This window comes from Misgurnus anguillicaudatus, chromosome 3 (assembly GCF_027580225.2).
Source record: "Misgurnus anguillicaudatus chromosome 3, ASM2758022v2, whole genome shotgun sequence".
Lineage (NCBI taxonomy): Eukaryota > Metazoa > Chordata > Actinopteri > Cypriniformes > Cobitidae > Misgurnus > Misgurnus anguillicaudatus.
The window spans coordinates 41,466,269-41,478,368 of NC_073339.2; the positions used below are offsets into that span (position 1 = coordinate 41,466,269).

The 12,100-nt window shown below is 38.3% G+C and overlaps 1 protein-coding gene across 1 annotated transcript; it reads right to left on the bottom strand.

The window, feature by feature from the left end:
- Positions 1-10,618, bottom strand: LOC129444973 (uncharacterized). Its single transcript, XM_055206016.2, has 11 exons — positions 10,351-10,618; positions 9,352-9,696; positions 7,017-8,951; positions 4,028-4,098; positions 3,858-3,928; positions 3,172-3,329; positions 1,661-1,820; positions 1,387-1,578; positions 1,008-1,229; positions 399-555; positions 1-326 (listed from the first exon to the last, which is right to left on the bottom strand). The coding sequence occupies exons 1-11, from the start codon at positions 10,391-10,393 to the stop codon at positions 252-254; spliced, it is 3,429 nt and encodes a 1,142-aa protein (XP_055061991.2). The 5' UTR covers positions 10,394-10,618; the 3' UTR covers positions 1-251.
- Positions 10,619-12,100: the final 1,482 nt, after the last annotated feature.

Sequence of the window (12,100 nt, forward strand, 5' to 3'; positions counted from 1 at the left end):
TATTTTTAAGTAGATGAGATTTATTTTGGTTTCAGTATGCTATATCCGTCCAAAATTTTCCCAAACATGAGACAAGTTTTTTAGGGCCATTTTCGCCTTTGTTTGATAGACAGGATGTACGGAGAGGAAAGGAAAGTACAGGGTGGAGAGAGGGGTACGGGATCGCCAAAGGACTTTTCAACCTCGGGTCGCCAAAAGTGCGTCTGCACCATATGCTCCTACAAACATGAGATGATTAGCAAGGCTGTCCATTAGGCTGTCCAGCTCTTCTCCAAATCTACCAGCTCCATGCCTTCACAGTAAGAGCGAGGGCGAGTTGCTTTCACCTATAAATAAACAACAGGTTTTTTAGTATAACTACATCAATATAGATGCACATGTGTTTGTTTATGACTTACTGTTGCAGAATTTCTGTTGAGCTGCTGTAATAATGGAAATGGTGTCCACTGAATCGGCTCGATCGGCCAGCTACAGACCGACAGGTCACTAGCCTTCCCAGAATCCACCACACCATCTGCTAAGCTGCAGTTGCTCATATCCCAGCCATACTGAGAACTGTATGACCAAACATACACAGAAAATAAAACTAAAAGTCGACAAACACATTACAGAACTAATCATTAATTTTATATAAAAATAAAATTAAACTATAAAAAATTTAAGGAGCCAAAAAAGAAAAAAAAATATATAGAATATTTTATATAATAATATTAAATAAAATTTTAAATTACCAATGATAAATACGTTTTTTATATATTTACTGTAGGAAATTTACAACAATATCTTAATATTCTTATGATTTTTGGCATAAGAATTCTATAATTTGACCGTTATAATGTATTTTTGGCTATTGCTATTTGCTACAAATATACCCGTGCTACTTACAGACTTGTTTTGTGGTCCAGGGTCACATGTATAAATCCTAGTTTGTTTATTTTAGCATTTACTAATATATTTTTCAAATTTAAGTTTCATGCATTTTACGTATCCAGTAATATGCAGAGTACCTGTGAGGATATATGGTGTTGAGGTTTGTCCCACTACCATGATATGTGGAGACAACAGAAAGTGTGTCATCGTGATAACAGCAGGTACGATCTAGGGCTCTTAAATGTAGTAATTCATCTGAGCGGGTAAAGATCGGGTTATCCAAAGAGTCTTCCGACCCCGGCCAGGACCTTCCCCAAAACCGAGCCGAGAGCTCATCGAAGTGATTAAATCGACGATAACTGAGTACACAAACACATAAGAGACAATAGAGTATTAATATCATACTATAATAAAGTGTGTCTCTTTGAATAGCACTATTAAAACAATTTCCAATAACAAAATCAGGGCCATAACCTCATAAATAATAATGGAGTGTGTGTTATGTACGTGTGATACCTGCTGCGTGTTTGTTCCACTTTGGCCTGCATTAGCATGCTTTTATAACGCCGGACTGCAAGATAAGACAGGAGGGCCATTACTGCGGCTACCGCGGTGAGCACACCAAAGCAAACGCCCACCAAACGTGGTCGGGTCATGCGGAGGTCGCAGCGCTGACCCATAAACCAATAATCCTCTCCGACAGGACACCTTTAAAATAAAAGGCCTGGTAAAAAGTTCAAAGCAAAACACGTGTACTGTATTATTGCATGTGGATGTAAGTTGAACTTACTGGCAGATTGGTTGTTGATCAGGGCGATGGACACAGATGCCCTGATGTTTACAGTAGTCAAAGTGGCACACTGATGTGCAGCTGGCGTTTGTCTTGGAAGAGACACACTGAAACCCAGTAGGGCATTCAAACAGCCATTCACAAATCTCAGTCTGCAAACCTAAGAGAAAGACAATAAAGATTAAAGGAATATTCCATTTTCTTAAAAAGAAAAATCCAGATAATTTACTCACCACCATGTCATCCAAAATGTTGATGTCTTTCTTTGTTCAGTCCAGAAGAAATTATGTTTTTTGAGGAAAGCATTGCTGGATTTTTCTCGTTTTGGTGGACTTTAATGGACACCAACACTTGACACTTAACTCAACACTTAACAGTTTTTTTCGGCGGAGTTTCAAGGGACTGTGGACGATCCCAAGCGAGGCATGGGGGTCTTATCTAGCAAAACGATTGTCATTTTTGACAAGAAAAATAACAAATATACACTTTTAAAGCACAACTTCTCGTCTAGATCCCGTCCTGAAAGCGTCAGCGTGACCATCACGTCAAGAGGTCACAGAGGACGAACGCGAAACTCCGCCCCAGTGTTTACAAGTGTGTCGAAAGAGGACCGTTCCGACGTTGTTGTATGTGGAATGATACTAATTAATGTCTTTGTGTCAGTTTATTGTTTAAAACGGTCCGCAAATGTGCGTTTCATATATGTAACAAGTGACCTCTCTACGTCACCACGCATTTATGTTAGGTCGCGCTGGACCGGACCTAGACGAAAAGCTGTGGTTTAAAACTGTATATTTGTTATTTTTCTTGTCAAAAATGACAATCGTTTGCTAGATAAGACCCTTATGCCTCATTTGGGATTGTTTATAGTCCTTTGAAACTCAGTTGAAAAAAACTGTTAAGTGTTGAGTTAAGTGTTAAGTGTTGGTGTCCATTAAAGTCCATTAAAATGAGAAAAATCCTGCAATGTTTTCCTCAAAAAACATAATTTCTTCTGGACTCAACAAAGAAAGACATCAACATTTTGGATGACATGGTGGTGAGTAAATAATCTGGATTTTTCTTTTAAGAAAATGGACTATTCCTTTAATGGTATGAGATGGAGTATGATACTTAAAGGGATGGTTCACCCAAAAATGAAAATAATGTCATTAATGACTCAACCTCATGTCGTTCCAAACTCGTAAGACCTCCATTTATTTTCGGAAACAGTTTAAGATGTTTTAGATTTATTCCGAGAGCCTCCGTTGAAAATCTATGTACGGTATATTGTCCATGTCCAGAAAGGTAATAAAAACATCATCAAAGTAGTCCATGTGGCATCAATGGGTCAGATAGAATGTATTGAAGCATCGAAAATAAATTTTGGTCCAAAAATAACAAAAGTGACGACTTTATTTAGGTATGTTGTACACCACGTGCACAGGACTGCAGTGAAGCTGCTGACGTATTAGTATAATATTAGTAGTAACCCAGATTACTCCTTTAACATTTCCATGTTTATCACTCACCTCCCACTGTAATGTTTTTCACTCTAACTCCACCCACAAATATTCCAGCCTTTGGCAATGGATTTAACCCCGCCTCCTGTAACAGAGACTCCGCCCTTCCCAACCAGGAAAGTGCTTTCACTGTCTGAAACTGGACCACTGTTTGCAGAACTGGACCACTGAAATCATAGAAAATGTATCAAATTATATGCCATCTATTACTTAAACATAATAATAATAATGGTTTGATCCCCAGGGAATACAAATACTGATAAAAATGTATACCATGTAATGAATAAAAGCATCTTCCAAATGCATAAAAATGTAAAGTTATCAACATTTGTGTATGCTGATGCCGAGACCTGAATCAGTCCATTGAAGCTCTTCCTAATATTTAATGAAACTATCTTAACTATCAAATATTTTTTTAATCTTTAATTTAAAGTAAGATATTTAACATGGTTTAATTTGGCATTGGTATTTCAATCTCATAAACTGCCTGAAGTACTGAAATTCCCTGGCAATTCACAAACCCATGTTTGACATTCAGAAAGCTGTGCTTACGTTAAAAGTCCATTCATTAATTTGCATCAAAATGTTTTGACAGCAAATATAACAACAATGTCCAATCTCTAAGCTAGCATATCTGTTACACATGTAATGACTTTCATTGACTTATTAACATAGCTTGTAAAATAAATATTTACCTGTGCCAGGTCACATGTTGACTCTTGTACCCAGAGACTCGCTGTAGAAATGGCTGTAGAAATGGCTCCATCTGTAGGATTAAATAATTGCCAATACATTATTGCGGTGCTATATTAGAGACAACTATGGACAATCTTGTATGTATAAAGTCACATTCAGATGGTTTTACCTCAAGCAGGCCCATGCCAGGCTCAAAGTTGTCTTCCAGGGTGATTTGTAAGAGTACTTGAAATGTATCCTCTGAAAAACAGCAGAAAGAAATACATTTAAGCAATAAATGAAACCAAATGTGATTCAATAAAAAGTGATGTGGAGTGTGAAAAACTGAAAAGTCTGTCCTCAGTTTATCATGTTATCATTTTGCAGAATCATGAATAATGTTTTTTCATATTGCACAGCTAAAAACAGTTTAATAACACATTTTCATTCTGTTCAAGGCCGGTTGGGTAATGCTTTGTTTAGTCATCATAGTTAAAGGGTTAGTTCACCCAAAAAATAAAAATTCTGTCATCATTTACTTACTCTCATTATGTTACAAACCTGTATAAATTTCTTTGTTCTGATGAACACAAAGGAAGATATTTTGAGAAATGTTTGTAACCAAACCGTTTGTGCACCTCATTCACTTCCATAGTAGGAAAAAATAATACTATGGAAGTAGATGGAGTCCACGAACGGTATGTATATGGGTTTGTAACAACATGAGAGTGAGTAAATGATGACAGACTTTTCATTTTTGGGTGAACTATCCCTTTAAGCTTGTTGGCTAAGACAGTGGTTCCCAAACTTTTTCAGCGTGTGGCCCTCCTTATGTACGATGCATTCCTTTGCGGCCCCCCAAAGAAAATTTGTGACAAAAAACTGTTCTGAAACTCATGTCCATAAAAACATTTTAATAAAAAAACATTAAATTATACAAAAAAATTAGTGCTTTTGGTTAGTAGCCTATTTTTTTTAGGTTTAATTACACAGAATTCGTGATAAATTAATGTATTTCATAAAATGTCATAAAACTGGGGCTCCCCTGGCACCATCTCGCGGCCCCCAGTTTAAAAACCACTGGGCTAAGAAATCTGTTGGTGTTGTGTGTAGTTTTTAGCCTCATCTAGGGGTGAGATTGTGAATTGCAACCAATGGCTAATAGTCCACAGCTCGACCCTCCCTTTCGAAAACACATAGAGAAGCTACAGTAGCCACCACAGGACAAACATGTTGTTGTCTGAGACAACGTAGGGACAAAATGCGCTCTGTGGAGCAGTTTGTAAGTTTAGGGCTACTGTAGAAACATTACGTCGACTTCCATGTAAAGAGACCCGCGGTGTATGTGGATCAAAATTGCTCATTCTAAAATAATAAAAACATAACAGTGCATTATATAAAGTCTTGATACACCACTGATAATACAGTTATATATGCAAATACAGTTATATATGCAAAAATGCATTTCTGTCAAGAGATCCTCCTAAAGGGATAATTCAACCCAAAATGAAAAATAACCCATATTTTACTCACCCTCAAGCCCCTAGGTGTATATAGTATGACTTTCTTCTTTCAGCCAAAACAGTTGGAGTTATATTACATATTCCTGGCTTTTTTCAGCCTTATAATGGCACTGGACAGTGCCCCATTTTTAAAGCTCAGATACGGATACGGTTATGAAATTCCTTTGGATAAAATTTTAATTTTGGGGCTTAATTTTATTGTGCAAGCATTCAGTTCCATTTTTCTGATGAATTGTTTATATGCTCTGACCCCGGTTTGTTTTTTTCGGATATGCACACGTCCTGCCGTATTTACTATAGAAGTTTCATTGGTTGCATGTGCGTTGCCGCGGTTACACGTCTGGACAGAACTTAACTTCCTGTCTCTGTTTGTTTAATGGTCTGGCTAATGGCTAAACTGAACTCTGGAACAAATACCTATATACAAAAAAACAAATGTTTTGGTTTCCTAAAGACAAGTGGAGACGGCGATTATGGATCACTGCTATGTGAAGGAACGTTTGGCAGTCGATCTGTATAAGGGACACTTTTTAGAAAATATGCTCATTTTCAGCTCCCCTAGAGTTAAACATGTGATTTTTACTGTTTTGGAATCCATTCAGCTGATCTCCGGGTCTGGCGCTACCACTTTTAGCATAGCTTAGCGTAATCTATTGAATCTTATTAGACCATTAGCATCTCGCTGAAAAATAACCAAAGAGTTTGGATATTTTTCCTATTTAAAACTTGACTTTTTTGTAGTTACATCGTGTACTAAGGCTGACGGAAAATTAAAAGTTGCGATTTTCTAGGCAGATATGGCTAATACTATACTCTCATTCTGGCGTAATAATCAAGGACTTTGCTGCCGTAACATGGCTGCAGGAGGCACAATGATATTACCCAGAACCTGAAAATAGTCCTCTTGGTAACGTTCAATAGCAGGGGACTATTCTCGGGCACTGCGCAATATCATTGCGCCTCCTGCAGCCATGTTACGGCAGCAAAGTCCTTGTTTATTACAGAGTTAACCGGAAGTTACGTTTGTTTCACGAAAGCCATTTGTTTATGTTGTTACTGCTGAAACCGTCTACAGGTAAAATAATTGGTAGGAACCATAGACTGTAAAAAAAGATGGACGACGCAACGTCGCATCCCTTAATTGTAATGAATTGAAGCCAAAAATGTCCGACCATGGTCGCCGCCCTGTTACAAAACGTCAGTTTGGAGCCAAGGCATGCGTAAAAGGAATCGTCTGTGGAGCCAGAGGCGGACCCGCTGTGTCAAACTTCCGCCCAAACGCTCGCGCGACCAATTCAACCACGGCAATCATAACGACATGCCCCGTTTCTATAGCATCAAATTACTAGCTAAAATGAAACTTATCACAAAAATTAACACTTGAACATACTGTATATCAGCGTGATAACAACTACTTGAAAGGACCAAAACCATCTTTTGGAAACTCTTGGAACTATTGGAAGTGTAAATAATTTATTTAGAGCAGAGTCCCATTCGTTTGAATGGAAAGGGTGGGGTTTATGACTTGTACTGCAACCAGCCACCAGGGGGCGATCAAAGAGCCAGCGGCGTCACTTTTCAAGACTTATGAGGCACACTCGGTAGGAACACAAGCATCCAAAATACAATTATGATGTCTACGATCATGTTTCTCACCTTTGATGATTGCTTGCTGGTCTTCCACTATGAAAAAATGCCTTCCATGTGGCCACTTTTTGTCAGATTTGGATGCAGTCGACTGGATCTGAGATGTCTGCGTGACTTCTTGCGTAGATGTTGCGTGCTGATTCGTCCCAGTAAGACGAAAGCTTGTGGTCATATATTTAGTAGGCCTGATGGTGCTGTGCTCTACCACAGGAATATGCGTACGGACCGAAGGATTTTCTGCGGACGTGGCGTGTGTGGTCATTTTAGACTGTTTGGTTGTTGGTGGGTAATTTGGATTTGAAGAAGTTATGCTAACAGGTGTGCTGGTCTGAACAGCAGGATTACTAATACTAAGTGTAGATGTGAGGTCGTCAACAGATGAAGGGCTCAGTTTTAGACCTGGAAGGTGGCTGGTGATGCTATCCGTATTTTGTATTGATTCAGTGTGACCGTCTTTAAATGGAGATAAGCCATGGATCGTCTTGGTAATGGCTGTCAAACTCCTCCGAGTACTTACACCCGCAATGCTTGTTGGGGTAGTAACATAAAAGGTCTGTGGGTTTATAAAATATGGAGTTGTGGGGTTGTACAAAGGGGCTTTTGGTGTATTCGAAAGCATAGCTTGTGGAAAATGTGTGTACGCATCGACATTATGGACTTGTGATGGGGAAATCTCAGGTTCCTTTAAATCCACATGGCTCCCAAATGTCACTGTACTGATGCTTGTGACGTCTGAGGTCACGTTAGGATTTATCTCAGGACTGGCAGAACCTGACGGAGGAGTAGTGGTGAGGCTTTCCTGTCTTTCTTTATTTTGTCGTACTGTAGATGGTACATAAGAGGTCAGAGATGGAGGTCTGGTAGATGTGAAGATGGTAGAGGTGCTGGCTTCATTGCTGGTTTTATTGGGTTGACTTTTGATGATGTGTGTAGTTAATGCTTCAGATGTTAAATCCTGCATGGCGTGTGTTCTAGGCGACTGCTTCACCGAAAGTATGCTTGAGGTTGTTGGCTTATTCTCAGTTGTAGAAAGAATGGTAACGTTCATTGTATGTTCACCTATGAGATCAAAAGACTCAGTGTGTCCGGAGTATGTGTTGCTATCAGTAAACATCAGTGGGTTGCTTTGATTGACAGCTGGAAACTCTGAAACCACAGGTGTGCCCTTAACAGTTATTGAATCAGTGTAGATATTAACATTTGGATGAGTAGACATTAAAAGACTGTTAATCGGTTTATCGGTCTCTGTTTGATAGGTTGGAGTCTCCGTATGGAATTGATTCTCTGATATTGTAAGCCCATCCGTATTCGACTGCATCAAGGTGACAACTTTGTCAGGACTGTCGGTGGAATAATCTTTTTTACTGAATCCAGTTGTGTCTCTATATGGTAAATTGACAGAAAGAAGGCTGTCTGTCGGATACATTGAACTCGGATCGCTTCGCTTAGCTCTAAGTGTGTTTGATATCATTTTAGTAAACGTGTTTGTATCTATGCGCTGGGAACTTGTGTGTGATTCAGTGTGTGTCACATCGCTTGCATGTGAAAAAAGCGTGATTGTTTTTGCAGTAACATCGCTTGTTGTGTGTTTGGGTGTAGTGTGCAAAGACAGCGAAGGCGAGCGGATTGTAGTGGAAGAATAAGAATTTGTGCCAGAGAGGTCAGAGATCCATTCTCCAGCTGTTTCCTGTTCATTGTTCGTGTTTTCCTGCGGATAACGAGGTCTGCTGTTATCGGCCAGGTCAGACACGCCTCCGCCCCACTGTACACCCTCACCTCTGGGAGTGTGTGATTGTGATTCGAGGACCGCGTTGCCTTTCCCTGGAATGTCTGGGGTATAGGTTACCCTGCTTGAGCCACTCGGAGAGGGAGATACAGGGTCAGTGTCAGAGTGTGTGTAAGGAATCAAAGCGGGATCATGACTGGAATCTGACGTGTTCCATCCTGAAAAACACAAAGAGAGATGAATGGAAAGAGGAATTGCTAGATTATTCAAGACCAGAAATTCCATCACTGAAGGAAATACGCACCACACGTTGAGTGTCCTTCATACTTGGCATATAAATAGACATTCATCTTACTTGAATGCATGCATGTTTAATTAACATAATAAATGTGTAAATTAAAAGGTTTACATCCACAGAACCTTTCTGTTGCAAGATAAGAATGAAAAAATATAAAAGAAATGTTTCTTTTAACTAAAAGGTAGTTAAACATGATTCTTGTGTGGCATTCGGAGTTTACAAGATCACATTGGCATCAGTTTAGGGATTTACAAATAATAAAACTGTTCTTTACCGTAGTAATATGGTAAATTGTGAGTAGTTTTTGTCAATAAACTTACTAAGATGTAATGTATCTGTACTTTTCGCAGTCCTCCATTTGATGATGGTTCTTCCAGTGCCCGAGAACAGAGCATTCTCATCTTTTTTGTAGGTCCGTTCCTCCTTGTTCCCAAATTGAATCCCCAAACTAGAACTATTACCAATGGAAATGACCTCTATCCAAACTGTCTCATTTTCACCTGAATTGATAATCCAAGTGCAATCCAAAAGGTTTTTCGTGCTGTTGTCCGTAATTTGGTTAAATATGGAGCGATCTGGATGTGAAGGGTACCGGATAAAGTCGCTCGTCTCCCCAAAAACACTGATATTACCTCCACAACCTCTGTTCTTTAACAGTGCATAACCTATACAAAAAATATCAAAATCATAACGTAAAGACACACAAAGCATCCAAACAGTCCATTATATAACATTTTATAAAACTTTATACTCCTGGATAGTCTCTCATTACAAAAATGAAACAAAATAACAGAGCAATTATGAAAAATGAATTATTTTATATGACAGTACTATGCTTTGGACCTGTAGCATGGTGTAGTACTTTATAAATACCATGGTATCATAATACTCTATTAGGACTTTACAGTAATAACAATAATTACAGTATCTTAAAGAAACACACTTGAAATACAGTAGTATACTTAAGTATCTACTATAGTATACTGTAGTATTATTCTATAGTACTTACTACAATGTATACTACAGTATTTTGCATTACTGTTTATTATATATTATATAATTGTTCGTTTTATAACGCTATAGTATCTAGAGAGATTGTACTATAGTAAACACTAAAGTATACTGCAGTATTTTTAACGTGGGAAAATATTACCGTCAAAAAATGTGTATAAATCCACCACAATCAATGTGTACGATTAAAATATATGGTATTATAATAAACACCCAGTTATTATTACCCACTTCTACCCAGTTCAGTTAACTCCACAAATGTTTCGCATTTTAAACAACTGTCGTCTTGTGAATAAAACTCATCTTACCTGGAGCGAAAATAAATAGGAGAAGATACACAAAACGACGCATTTTGTATGCTCAAACATCCCGTCCTCGCGGTTAATTCCATAAAGATTATTTAACAGTCCTAAAATAACATGTATATTGATCTTTGGCTGGTCAAAAAAGTCGATAATCGATTATTTTAGCAGTTTAGAAGAAGCGTCAAGTTCATCCTTGTTGTCCACGAGCTGAGCGCAGCCTCAGTTAAATGAAACGCGCGTGAGTGAGTGTGTGCGCGCGCGCACTAGAGTGTAGAAAGCAGGGCAAACATATGAATGCGATTAGGCGTCTTTAAAAGAGACAAAAAATACGACGGAAACGGTTAATGGGACAGAGGGGTTTTAGGATTAGGTTTATTACCCATGTTGTATGTGTGTGCATGTGCTTTATTTGGATAAATAATTAGCTAAATTCCTTTGAGGATATGCTATATATTTCTTAAATGAAGCAAATATCGCGATATTCTGCAATCGCAAATATAAAGAGGCTTGTTTGAGATGAGCAAATTCTGCGCAGAATCGATCACCGGTGATCCGCGAAAGATGCATGTCGGTTAGAAAAGTGTCCGACTTACGTCCGACTTGCTCTGATGTCACGCTGACGTGTGCAAAATAACTCTCGCGATGGAGAGGCGGGCCCGTCGGATTCTACAGCCGAGCGCAGTTGCTCTCCACCGACTGCATTGACGAAAAGCACGATGGGAAAAGACTTGCTGACGACACAGCTTAATGCTCATTGGCCAGGTTATGTCAGCTGATGACTTGTTAATTCTAAATACTCTAATTCCTGTAGTAGTTTTTATATTAATTCAATTGTTCTTTACTATGACATTTATATTTTTTATGAATTCCTGTAAACTTCTGTATTGGTGTTGATTTATTTGTACTGTGAGCTGTTTATATTTCACACAACAGAAACGAATTTGTATTACCACTAGATTTATTCATCCCAACATTTACTAAGTAACCTTTTCCAGTAACGAACAGTTCACCTTCGTTGATTCTCCTTATAAACATCTTTATGTAAATGAATTTATTGGTATTTAAGTTGCATCTATTTAATCAGCGATAAAATACGCGAACGTGATCTCTGCCTATGCTGACGTTTGTAGTCGACTGGACTGCGAGTTTGGTGAAGTGTCTGACTTAAAAGCTCTTTTTTCACTCCTCCCCTTACTGCAGCCGTCTGTTCTCGTCTGAATTTCAGGCAAGGCAAGCTGCATCTCAAACAAGCCTAATCTTTCAATAGTATAGCAGGGGTCTCCAACCTTTTTGTGAGCAAGGGCTACCACGATAGATAAAACAGGAGATCAGAAAAAAATCTGGGAAGCTACTTTTTTGATATAGTCTACTCAAAACGTTTTTGTTTTACTTATTTTAATTATTTGCTTAAATTGTATTGTTTAAAATGTTAACATACATAAAAAAGCCAAGCTAATATAAAAATATTAAATAAATATTAAAATTAAGGCTATTAATAGAATAGGCTTTGGTGGGCAACCCGCAGACTCTCGGGCACCATGTTGGAGACCACTGATATAGGGTTTATATCACAGACTATACAATCTAATGAAAACAGTTGAAAACAATAAAACCATTACTAAATTTCTAATGGAGTTAATGGTTATAATGGGAAATTATAATAGTCTTTCTAGTTCTACTTGTGTGACATTATCTGGCAGATGTGAACCATATCACACCTTTAAATCCAACTGGAATAAAGCCTAAACACAAA

Bases quoted from the DNA above. Each gene is read 5' to 3' on its own strand.
- LOC129444973 (XM_055206016.2), bottom strand. From the start codon at position 10,393: ATGCGTCGTTTTGTGTATCTTCTCCTATTTATTTTCGCTCCAG. The intron at 4,099-7,016 runs GTGAGAAACATG...GCTGTTTTTCAG, and splicing joins CCAGCAAGCAATCATCAAAG to AGGATACATTTCAAGTACTC. The intron at 1,230-1,386 runs GTATCACACGTA...TTGTGTACTCAG, and splicing joins GTGGAACAAACACGCAGCAG to TTATCGTCGATTTAATCACT.